A 13,252-nucleotide genomic window follows, 5' to 3' on the forward strand; every position below is an offset into this window, starting at 1 on the left:
TCCAAGGCATTTGTCTCCTGACTGCTTGATAACACTTGCCACAAAATTTGGTACCCATGATTGGAGATCTTGGTAGAATCCTTCAATGGTGTTGCAAAATCGATTAAATTCCCCAAAAGTTCAGGCAGTTCCTGCACTGAGTACCCGGTACATACGCCTTAAGAAGGCCTTAAGAGTTGATAAGGACCCTGCTGAATTAGCCAATTTGCAGCTAGTTTGCAATTCGGATTTCCATCTGGCCTCAGCATTGGAGAATATCGTTCATACTGCTCATGGATTTTCTTTAAGGTAGAGTTATCTCGTAGGTTGGATATATTGACAAAACTTTTAGGTTGAGACTGAAAGGGCAGCATTCTGGCTGGAACTAGAGCCTATAAGAACTGTCGCTAGCAAAGACTAGGTGTCACTGAGAATCCTTTCAACAAGCTCAACAGTAATAACACAATTATTTTAATAAAATAGGACTTTCAATTTTATAGCATCAAAATAGTGAGACATGAGATTACGGCATGTCAACCATTCCCATTATTACCATCCCTGCTCCCAGTCCTGTTCTCACCACCTACATTTGATAGGAGAAAATTTGTACCTCTTAGTATTTGTGAGCCAAAATCAACAGAGAAAAAAACACAAGACACAAGTTCCAAACCTATTGCTGGTAGCCATAATTTATTATTAAAATAGCTCTTCACAAAAAAAATGATCCTTTTAAATTTATAAAGCACCTGAATATCAAAAGCATAAAAAATACTCTGGTTCTAAACATGCAGCCAAGATACTGTCATCAAGCTTAAGCACGTGATTGGTTCTGCAATTGTATGTAAGCAGCACCAGTGAGAGCTTTCAACATTGTCTCAGTCACCTTGACCTTCTATTGACTGATATGGGTTTCAAAGGCTTCTGGTGGGGGCATGGACTACTGGTTTTGGGACACCACTTGGAATATTACCTGATGTATTCGGAACATCATGATGGAATGGACCCATCCAAGTGAGGGTTGACTGCCTGAATGAATTTGAAATTGTCGGAGAAAACTATTGATGGAGAAGTATCAAGGGGCGAAGCACCAAGACTGGCCAGATGGATCTCAATCTGGTTCTACACATTTCCTTGCAACCATGAGAGTATGACCTTGTTCAATACTGAAGGCTTTTTCTAGTGAGGTCACATTGCTTAAATAGGCCACCAATTCCCACACTGGTCACTGTCCTGGCCTCTTGGTGCCAAGCTCAGATTCAAGTCCAGAGTTTCAGGCAACAAAAATGCACTGAACCTACTGCATTCCCTATCCACTTGATAGGTCAAAAGATATTCTAATTCAGTGTACATTTCTGTTAGGTCCCGCTGCCAATGATTTTCCAACTCTCCATCAATACTTTCCTGTGCTTGATTCCGAATTTTGTTGATTGAATTAGGATTTGGTTTTCTAGGAAAGACATGAGAGTTCTAAGCCTTCCCTGTGGAAATCAGTAACATTCGTAACTGTTCCTCATCAATAACTTGCTAACATGTATTAAGACTGCAGCAAATCAATCATACTGTAACTTAGATTAATACTGTAAGTTTCCAATAAAATTTCATCTTGCCATTAATACACCAACTTGCATCAACTCTCCATTAATATGGTAACTTAGTTCTAAGTAATTTGTACTGCTACAACTTGCCACTAATACTGCAATTCACTGTTAATACTGTAACTCACCATTAATATTGCACCTTCTCAGGAGTAGTGCTCCCTTTCTGTGAATCTAACAATAGCACTGCAACATAGCATTAATACTGTTGGATATCACTTATAATACATTTTATTAGAAACACTACCAAGGGTTTAACATAACTACTAATATAAGGAAGCAGCAGCATAATGTGACATTGAAAGTTCAGCACAGAAACAGGTCATTGAGCCCAACTGGTTCAAGCTGTTGTTTATGCTTCACAGAAGCCTCTTCCCACCCCTTTTCATCTCCTCTATTCCTTTCTCCATCACATGAACATGTTCACTCCTAAATGTATCTCTGCCATTTTGTATCTCTTACACTTTTCTCAGCTACTCCTTGTGGCCAGCTCCATATTCACATGGCTCTCTAGGGGAAAAAAAAAGTTTCTCCTGAATTTCCTGTTGGTTTTATTTGTGACTATTCTGTACTTATGGCCTCAGTTTTAGATGTGGAACATCTTCTCCATGTCCATCCTTTCATAATTTTAAAGAAATTTATCGAGTCATCCATCCTCATTCTCTTTGCTCGAGAACAGAGTTGCAGCCAGTATAATCTTTCCTGATCGTTACACCCTCTCAATGAGACTTCACCACAGTACGGCTGCTGCTGTTTGTGAAGCTCTTGGGAGAGAACTTTCCCTCTGGGGAGGGTGTGGGGGGGGGGGGAAATTGGGGAGGGGGGGGGATTGGGGAGGTGGGTGGGGGGGGGAGCGTTGTGGTGGGGCACCCCGCCACCTACCAGTATTCCTCGCCCTGTGCCCACCCGGTCTGCATTCACTTCCCCATCTGCCATCTCTCCTCCCGTCTGCTTTCTCTCCATGTTGAGCATCCTCCTGCCATCTCATCAGACCATAATACGTGAAGTGAAACATGGGAAGGGAAACAAAGCGCTCGGAGCCCAAGGAAGAACGTTTGTAAAGAGAAAAGGCAGGTGAGGAGCCTTGGTCAGAATGGAAAACTTCTCCAGTTCTGCCTGAAACATTAACTGTTTTCTGAACAGATGCTGGCTCATCTGCAGGGTCTCTTGGAATCTTACTGGAGCTAAATGGGTTAAATTACAAGGGCAGATTGCATAGAATAAGTTTCTCTTCTGTTAAGTAAAGAAGATTAAGGGGTGATTGGAGAAAATATTTCCTTGAAATTAGAGCTAGCCTTTTCCAGGTCGATGTCAGGAAACACTTCTTCACACAAAGGGTAGTAGGAATCTGAAACTCTCTCTTCCAAAAAGCTGCTGAGGCTGGGAATCAATCGACAATGTCAAAACTCTGCAAAACAATGTCAAAAAAGAGCAACACAAATAACCTTCAACCCCACCTCTTCCACCCACAATCTCCCATCTGTCTTTTCTCCAAAGATACATGATTTAATACAATGGTGGAAGAGACTTGATGTGCTGAATAGCCTCTCTCTATGTTCTTGGAATTATTCATCTTGCTTATTTATTCACACATTAGACACTGGCCTTGAACATGGTAATTCAAGAGGATCAATAAATAGTCAATCATTCTATTTATCCTGTGTAGTGGTGCAAATAATTGACAATACTTATCTCTGTCAAAGAGCAAAGGGGCACTTTGATAAAAGGAGCAGAGAGACTCACTCTAAGCACTCAAATTAAAAACCAACCCTTGTTATGTTGATGTCTGTGCAACATTTGGTTTGGCACGTTTCCATTGACAGTGTTGTAAATGAGATTGACAGGCATCATATTATTAAACTAATCTGAAAGCAAAATGCTGCAGAAATAAAAACCAGAAAATGCTGGAAAAACTGAGCAGCTCAAGCAGCATCTTTGGAAAGAGAAAGAGTTAATGTTTCAGGTTGATGACTTTTCATCAGAGTTTTCGTAAAATGTGGCAAGACAGTGTGGAACCAAAACCTAACCATCTGAGTGAAGATTTTAAACACATGTCCAAAGAGATTCTGGTGTACGCACAGAGGTAGGGAGCAGAGAGTTACGTCTCATTGGATAAGAATGGTTGGAGTCGATCAGTAAAATGACTGGGGCACTGAAAGCTCTGGCTGGTGTGAACTTACATCTGCTAATACACAATGTAAATAGAATCACAGATACATGGCTTATAACATCGATTACTGAAGAATACATCAGCAATAACACTGGTTGGTCACCCCTTTCGTATTGCAACATTCTGCTGTTTGAAATCAGTCATTTCTGACAAGATAAAACAAACTGAATCAGGACAATATTGAGAGTACAAATCCAAAAGCAAAATACTGCGGATGCTGGAAGTCTGAAATAGAAACAGAAAATGCTGGAAATACTCAGCTGGTCAGGCAGCATCTGTGGACAGTGAAACAGAGTTAACCTTTCAGGTCAGTGACCTTTCATCAGAATCGGAATTTCAACAGATAAAACGTCACCAACCTGAAAGGTGAACTCCGTTTCTCTCTCCACTGATTCTGCCTGGCCAACTGAGTATTTCCAGCACTTTTTGTCCTTATTACAATATTGAGAGGGTTCTCAATGAAAATAAAATGGAAATAAATGATTATAAATAAAGCAAATGAAGCCAGGATTGTACATTCAAACCCTGAATTGTGATTGTCACCTGAATGAAGCAGTGTTGGTCAGAACACTCGGCTGAAAAATGGCTTTAATTCCTCTAAGTTGTCAAACCACCACAATCCCAGAAACTCTTGCATGCCTATTAACAGGGCAACAAACTAGCCAAACTCTGCTCCCTCCAGCAAAAAATCCTCTCCATGACCCTGAATTATAAGACACAGGAATTTCTGAGACCTTGCAAGACACAATAGGTGGCTCATCAAAAAGTGGCGTTTGCCTTGCTGTCCACAGCGACAGCCATTGACAGGAAAATGGCAGAATGTACATGGTGCAGGGCAATCAGGAAATGCCACCCATACTCCCGCTCACCCTCCTCCTCTATTCAGCAGCGAGCAGGAGCCAGGTCATTGTTTGAGTTAAACAAAACGCTCGACATTACATTTATAACACACTCTTGTTCCAAGCTAGTACTTTGGGTCTGTGGGAAGACTCTGTGGAGTGAGGTAGGAGTCCACGACATATTCAGGCATTCAGGACTAGGGTTGTTAACTGCGTTTGCATCTATTCCTGGAGATTTCCCACCTCTCACTGCCTCATCTTCACACTCCCACTATCATTCACCCAACATGTTCATCCTCAAGCCACCTTGCCATCTCACAGCCAATTCAGAAAGTGTACATATGTTCCATTACACGATTAGATCATTCTTGACTCTTAGTCAAACAGCCTACTTTTTTCCCATCTTCAATATTTTTTATAATTAATAAACAAAAGCATTTAAAGAAATGAAAAAATAGTTGTCCAATTGCCACCAGGCTGTTCTCTTGTATTTTGCTCCTAGCAGTGTCCTGGAGATTAATTTTCAATTGCTGCCGATTTCAGGTAAATCCTGGAGTCTTGTCAATCCGAGTAAGCACACAGCCTCACTCAGATCCCCTCCCTGCATCATGTGCACCTACTTCAACATCTCAGAACATTGTGCTGATGGGAATGGACTTCAAAGGGCAGGACACCCATCAGCAAAAACTCGATCAGATTTCCTGGGCTAGTATCACAACCTCAGAACCATAACACAAGAATGGCATTGAACTAAGAGAAGAATGGCATCGAGCCAGAAGGTGCATTGACGGATGAATCTGGTGCCAGGATTGTTTGCACCACTTCGCTAAACCTTTTATAGACAATTTTGTACAACTCATTGAACACAAAAAGGGATTATGTCATAGATGCATTTTAAATCAACATGCACAGTTCTCATTCTTAATCTATGTCTCAGTAAGATTTATATATCTCTTTGGCACTTGTAGAAGAATAATATTCTAAGGCAAAATGGCCACAGGGAAAGAAGCTGTGCTATGAGTGCAAAGTTTCTGAATGGTACAGTCTAACCCTGGTAAAAGAGGTCGGGTATTTTGGGATTAGTGCAGCAGACAAGTCATTCATTAGTGAAGTGCATCAGCAGCTCCCTCCTGATTTTTATTAAGCAGAAGCCCTTTCTATATTGCTATCAGAACAGTATATATCAATATATTATCAATCAATATCTGATAGCAATATACAAACAGCGAGATGGGGTGGAGGGAGGGCGGTTCCCTTTGGTTAACAGGATAAGGAAAAATCCTGGAAATAAAAACAAATCAAACAAGGAAAGACAATGTCAGAATTTGATCCCATCAAGGTATTTTAAAATATGACTGGCTAAGAAGTTGCGTGACAGGTCCAAGTGCAGCTCAATGATTGGTTGCTGGTTAACAGAAGAGCATTGGCTTAAGACTGGATGAGCAAACAGAGGCTGTTGGTAAGGCTAAGGTTAACCAATGGGTTACAGTCCTGGTCAGTTATGCACATTTTGCACACTCCTGTACCAGTCATTTTCAGGACCAATTGGCTTTGCATTGAGGCCAGTTCAGTGTTGACATCCGGAGTCAGAGAATTGCCAACCTGAGGCAACTCTGTGACACTAAACCACCGGAGAATTAGAAATTATTCAGGTAATACTGGAATCACCTCGGATCACAGACAGCAAAGAAACCTTTGTTAAATAATGGGAGCAGTGAATGATTAGAGAGAAGTGAATCGTACTGTATTTCACTGAAATCAGAGCATGAGTGTACTGGATACATGGGGTGCTAAATCAGAGCACCGTCTCAGTGTAGCTGACCCCTTTGATGCTGAAACTGGAATCTGGACTAAAGTAGCTTGTTTAATAGAGGAGAGAGGGACACGTTGGTCTTTTGCACTTGTGTGGGAGAGAGCTGTTCCATTTGGTGTGCAGGAGATGCACATCTCCTCTGGGAAATAGAGCTGGGAGATCAGCAATGTGGGACTGGGAGAGGCACCTTGAACATACCATGGGCAGGATAGTAGTGCAAGGAGACTTACTAAGGGAATAAGGAACTGCAAAAAAACAAGACAGGTCTGAAGTGCACCAAACGGGTATAGATTGCCTTAGTATGTGGCTGTACCTCAGCTGTTTCCATTGCCAGCAAAGACAGCATTTGTTGCCCATCCTAAATTGCCCTTGAACTGAGTGGTTTGCCCATTTCAGTGGGCAGTTCAGAATCAATCATATTGTTGTGGGTTTGGAGTCACCTATAGACTTAAGGATGGGAAATTCCCTTCCCTAAAGTGATGGAATTTTTAAAGTTAAATGGTAGTTTCATGGTCACCATTACTGAGACTTGATTTATATTCCAGATTTTATTAACTAAATTTAAATTCCACCAGCTGTCGTGGTGGGATTTGTACTCATGTCTCTAGAGCATGCGCTGCTGGATTACCAGTTCAGTGACAATACCACTACACCACCATCTCACTCCATACTTCAATATGTTACAGGTGGGAACAGATCTAAGGAACTTTAATTACACAGAATGTTTACTAAAACTGCTAGTCTTTTTAGACACAGAATTTACAGCACAGGGAAAAGGGCTGTTTGGCCTGCCAGGTCTATACTGATGTCATCTTCTCTCATCTCTCTCTATCGCTGTATTCTACTCGGAAAAGAGAGAACTTTGCAATTCATGATCCCTTGGACCCTCGCTATCTCTGACAGCATATTGCTGGCAGTTGACTGATGAATTTCAAAGTGAGTTGAGTCGTAGCGTTAGTGTGTGTGGGGGGAGGGGATCCACCTAATTAAAAGTGATCAAAACTGATCTAAATTAGTCTTTGGCTGATATGAAGGCACAAGACCTCAGAGAATGCAGGTTTGGATGGGGAAGTTAGGGGTAAGAAAGAATTTTGGGGAGAGGAATGTTTTCACCCCCAAGTGTGATCGAGATGTGGACTAACATGAAATGTAAATGGGTTGAAGACCCATTCTGGAGAGAGATTCACTGGGATAAATGAGACACTGGTCTCAAAGACGTGCAGTCACCCCAGCTGCCAGAAAGGAACCAAAAGCTTCAAGCTTCAGCCTCATTCTCTGCCACCCATCATATGTTCCTGACCGTATCCCTCTGAACAGTACATAAAGCTCTCATTTCAGTCAGGGGAATACAGAACTTTTACACCACACCTTTACTTGCACTATCTCTGAAAAAAATGGGAACCATTCCTGTTCTGCTCAGGTTCTGCTTTCATTGGACTTCAATCTTCTGCTGGAGTTTGTTTGAGCAGGCCAACCACTCAGATACTCAGACATTCATTCAGCATTTCTTTCAGTGAACTCATCGAATATAAAAGATTATAAAGTGATTGTGAAAGATAACTGGAGCAAGGGGGCCCCAAGCCTGGGCAGGCCCCTCACCCCATAGTCTTTGCTGGTTAAATAAAGAGCTTGTTACAAATACAGCTTGTTTTGGTGCATTTTTTCTTTTAAGTAATTCTGTTTTACTCCAGAATGAGAGCCTTGCTTTGGTTAAATATTAGTTTGGAAACATCTCTCTCGAGTGTAGAAATGAACTACACAGTAGTTTCGCTCTTCCACAAGCTGGTGTTTATAGAGGGGTTTCCATCAGTGCCAAAGAGACTGATATCATACTTGCTCCCCTTTAGCGCACCATTTTGATTGGCCATGTTCAATGGGTAAGATCTTCTCTTGACCTCTTTCTCGAAGGGACTGGGTTGCTTCAAGTTGTCCCGACTGATACTGCATTGCAGCCCCCTGCTGCAGCCTTGGGGCTGGCTGCTACTGTCACTCCCCTCGGAAGGGGTCATGCTGGCCTCCAGCTCACCAAGCCCTCTCCCTGTGCCACTGCTGCTCAGCTGACTGGCATGACTACTTGGGCAGCTCTCTGGCTGGCTACCATTCTCGCTGGAGGCTGCCTCCGAGGCAGCCCCCTTCAGTGCTTTTAACCGATGATGCTTGCTGTCCCGGTGCGGCTTAGTCCTGGTTTTGTGGTTGCGGCTGCCCGCTGGCACGCTATTCCCACATGGTTGGACCTCCTTTGTGTCCTGCTCTGGCTCACCACAGAGTGACGGCGTTTTGGGGCTGGTGTAGTCCTTTTGGTTCAGGGCTGCCTGCAGGTTGGTCACCTTGCACTGCCCAGCACCTGAGTAGTTGCTGCCGAGCGTGGAAGACTTATTGGTGTGCGGGATCTCAGCATTCCAGCCTGGCAGCCACAGCTGAGGCCCCATGCTCCCAGCAGCACCTGGAGCAGCTGAGTGGCTCTGAGATCGTGTACAGGGTAACCAGGGCCTGCAGACATCCTGGCGCTTGAGGCAATGGTGGATCAACACTAAGAGGCCCAGCCCGACTGCTGCCACTCCATACAGGCAGCTGAACAAGACGTTGAAAGACTGTCCCTGGGAGACAGAGAGGGCCCCGAAAGTCCAAAGGGCAACAAAGAGGAACTGGGTGGATATCAGCGCCCAGAGCTGAGCTTCCAAGGAATATTCATTCTCAGTGGCCAGCGAAGGACTCCCAGAGCCGCAGGAGGCTGATCCCGAGTCAGTTAGGTGGATGCCATTGACCCCCAGGTGCTGGTCACCCTCCGGCAACCCTTGACCTTCATCCTTGCTTCGTGGGTAGCACCGAAGATGCAGGGCAGTGCACAGGAAGTAAATCCAGCTGACGAGCACCGTGAATCCTGCTGGCACATAGAACGCCCCCAGGCTTGGCTTCCAGGCCAACCAACAGCTTCAGAGGGTGGAAAAAATACAACAACAGTTAATATGCTTGTCCCATAAACGCAGGACAGGAGGTTACATAGATAATTATACACTATGTATATATAAATATATATATGCGCTCCCCTCCACATTGTCTTTTTCCTCCAAGTACTAGATAAATCCCTCCTGCACCAACTATCACCCACTCTCAGTGCCAACTATGTGCACCCATGCTGCAACAATAGAACTGTACAGCATGGCCATTCAGTCCATTATGCCTTTGCTGCCTCTTTGATCGATCCAATTGGTCCCATCCCTCTTCTTTTCCCCCAAGTCCGGCAAGACTTTTTCCTTTTCAAGTATTTATCCAATTTCCTTCTCAATTATACGACTGAATCTGCTTCAACTGCACTTTCAGACAGGGAATTCCAGATCATAATGAGTTGCTGCCTGAAAAAAATTCTCATCTCCCCAGTAGTTTGCTGTCACTTAACATAAATGTGCAACCTCTTGTCACTCACCAATCAAAACAGTTTCTCCCTATTTTCTCGAGCAAAACCCAACGGACTATTGAACAACTCTCCGAATAAACTCTTGTTCACTTTCTCTGCTCTCAGGAGAACATTCCCAGTTTCTCTCGTCTCTCCACTTAACTGAGGTTCTTCATTCCTCACTGCGTTCCGGTAAATCTCTGCTGCACCCTCTCCAAGCCTTTGACATCCGTTCTAAAGTGCGGTGCCCAGAATTGGGCACAGCTGGGGCCTGAGCAGTGTCTTAGAAAGATTTAGTGTTCGGTTCCTTGCTGTTGTACTCTATACCATTGTTTATAAATCCCAGGTTCCCATTGCTTTCAAAATGCCAACAACAACTTAAACTTATACAGAAACTTTAAGCTGCATTAGCAGATACTAGGATAGGTGACCAGAAATCTGATCAAAAGCCTTAGGAGCATCTTGAGAGATGGAGAGGTTTAGGGAGGGAATTTCGGAGCTCGAGAGGCACACACATGGCTGCATGCCGCATCAAAATCAGGAATGCTTAAGAGGCCAGAATTAGAGGAGTGCAGTGATCCTGGAGAGGTTGTGTGGCTGAACAGCCAGGGAGGGGGAGGCCATGAAGGGATTTGAACACAAGGGAAAGGAACTCCCTCGCTAACAGCACTGTGGGTGTACCTACACCACATGGACTGCAGCAGTTCAAGAAGGCAGCTCACCACCCCCTTCACAAGGCCAATTAGGAAGGACAATAAATGCTGGCCCAGCCAGTGTCAGCAACGTCCCATGAAAGAATTTTTTAAAATGTTAAAATTGAGGCACTGCTGGACCAGGAGTGACCGAGGTCAGCAAGCACAGGGGATGATGGGTGAACACAACATGCGTGTGTCAGGACACAGGCAGCAGAGTTTTGGATGAGTTCATGTTATGGAGAGTGAAAGGTGAGAGGCCAGCCAGAACAGCATTGGGATGTCAAGTCTGGAGTTAACAACAGCAACTGCATCAAAAATACTTCATTGACTGTCCAAGTGCTTTGAGATTTGTGGCGATTGTGAAATAGATAAATAAATAAATAAATAATCTACTTTTGGAATGGATCAAATTAAAATTAGAGTATTGTAGCTTGTTTTTGATCTTGGGACAAAAGACAATGAGTAGTACGATCCATTTGAAAGAAGAAAGGTGAGAAAGAGTTTGCATTTATAGAAGTGTAAAACCCAACAATGGTTGGAGCTGAGTAAACACGCTTGCCTACTCAACCTTGGATGGATACTCACTAAGGACTGTAGTCGCTGTAATTGTGCAGATTGACCGCTGCAGTGATCCCACATATAATGAGGGGAATGCCTCCAGCAATGAGATAAAACCTGCACAGAAAAAGGCAACACATTCATGATCCAGGCTGAGTCTCGAACAAGCATGGCACAAATGGCAGGCCACGAACACATGACACCAGCAGCTTCAAAAAGAAAATGAAAAGGAGAAGGCAAGATTATACAGGAGGTTGTAGTGAGACAAAACCCCAGTTTCAGAAGCCTGGAAGTTACAAATAGAAGAAAAACCAAGGGACATGAGGAATCACACACACACATTCATAGACACTCTCTCTCACAAACACACATTCACTCACAAACGCACTCACACATACACACACACACACACACACACACACACACACACACAAATACTCACACACACACATTCACGGACACTCTCTCATACACACACATACACTGTTTGAGGATATGAGAAACACTCAGAGTAGAAAGTAGCATGATGAGGTGTTACTTCAATAAACTATGATGTCAGGATGATGAAGGGTGATTTGACAGCATTTTTGAAACTGAAAAAGTTAAGGAAGAGGTCAATTTAGGGAATTATTGACTTAAATGTTATCAAAAAGATTAGGAAAGGTTGCAATGGTGGAGGGAGATTGCGAGTAACAGGTGAGAGAGACTTTCTCTTGAAATCTACCTAGAAATATGGGAGAGGTGTCAGAAGAGAATTCAAGTTATGGACCAACTTAATCGTTGCGGGAGGAATAAGAGTTCTTGAGATAAAAACAGGTCCTTCTTGTGCTTTGTAAGGAGCTGGGTTTACTGATAACTCCAGTTAGCATGAAAGTCAGTGAGACCAAGGACATGAACACTTGAGAAATGATTAAGAATTGAAACAGCAAAAAGTAATTGATGAGGCTGTTTAAAGACTGTTTCTTCAAATCTATTAAGAATTCAAAAGAACTAGGTCTTTATGGTGCCAATGATAGACAGGACAAGGGGGTGTATTGATTCAGTTATCACATGGCTAGAGGGCTGGACAAGATAGCTACAGAAAGTGTCCAATCTGAAAAACTGGGACTAATGCACAGCAGGATTGGATGAGGAATAGAGAAGAAAAGTCAGAAAGACTAAGTTAATTGAGAAAGAGCCAGAGGATCAGCTTCCAAGAGCACAGAGAGAGCCATTAAGAAGAAAGTAGACAGCTAATGGTATCATTATGAGCTGTTAGTCTCCAGGGTTCTCTGGGGGGATGTGACAATCTCTCATGTTCTCAGGGAGCTCATGAGCAGCAAAATATTAAAGAAAAGCACAGATTCCCTTCCTGTAACAATTTCACTCAATCCTCCTAAAATGAAACCTCCTGAAGCCATTAATGTTGAGTCTTTACCCTGGATTGGAAATGCTGTACCTGAGCATTGGGCGCTGGGCTGGTGGAGGCAACTCAAGTTCCTGCTGTCGATGCACCTTCTGTGTCACTTCCTTGTAAATGACTCTTGCCGATACTCCAATCCAGAGTAGGGTGGAAAGGGATGAGTAATGTAGAACAATTCCAATCTGTGAAGAGAAGACGAGTTAATTTACTGCAGAAACCTGGAGTTGCAGGCGACTGGATGATGGCATCAAAGAACAGTGTCCCTCGAAACAGTGGGCAGAAAAGAAAGATCCTGCCACCCATACAAGGAACTTGCATTTCAGTAACGCCTTTCATAACCTCAGGATATCCCAAAGCGTTTTACGCTAATGTAGGAAATACAGCAGCCAATTTGTACATAGCAAGCTCCCACAAACACAAATGTGATAATGAGCATACAATCCATTTTAGTGATGTTGATTGGGCAGGACACCAGGGGGAACTCCCCTGCTCCTTGAAATACTGCCAGAGGATCTTTAATGTCCATTTGAGAGGGTGGAAGGACTTTGATTTAACATCACATCTGAAACACAGCAGCTGCAACATTGGAGTACCCTCTCAGTCCTGCACTGGTGGTGTCAGCCTGGATTATGTGCTCATGTTTTGGAATGGGATTTGAACCCGCAGCTTTCTGATTCACAGGCATGAATGCCTCCCACTGAGTCACAGCTGAGACAAACATGATGCTGGTGGCAGACTTCCTGCTTCAGCACCATTGCAAGCTCACCTCTCTCACTTTATTCTTTCACGGGATGTGGGCCTCGCTGG

The 13,252-nt window shown here is 43.5% G+C and overlaps 1 protein-coding gene across 1 annotated transcript in view; it reads right to left on the reverse strand.

Annotated features, from left to right (window-relative positions):
- Positions 1-4,179: 4,179 nt before the first annotated feature.
- Positions 4,180-13,252, reverse strand: part of LOC121290171 (adhesion G protein-coupled receptor A2-like) — a 241,134-nt gene continuing 232,061 nt past the window's right edge. Inside the window, exons 17-19 of the mRNA XM_041210423.1 lie at positions 12,482-12,627; positions 11,071-11,160; positions 4,180-9,327 (exon numbers count right to left, since the gene is read on the reverse strand). Coding sequence (XP_041066357.1) covers positions 8,151-9,327; positions 11,071-11,160; positions 12,482-12,627 — 1,413 coding nt within the window. The 3' untranslated portion in view covers positions 4,180-8,150. The remainder of the gene's footprint in view (positions 9,328-11,070; positions 11,161-12,481; positions 12,628-13,252) is intronic.

Source organism: Carcharodon carcharias, chromosome 17 (genome assembly GCF_017639515.1).
Source record: "Carcharodon carcharias isolate sCarCar2 chromosome 17, sCarCar2.pri, whole genome shotgun sequence".
Classification (NCBI taxonomy): domain Eukaryota; kingdom Metazoa; phylum Chordata; class Chondrichthyes; order Lamniformes; family Lamnidae; genus Carcharodon; species Carcharodon carcharias.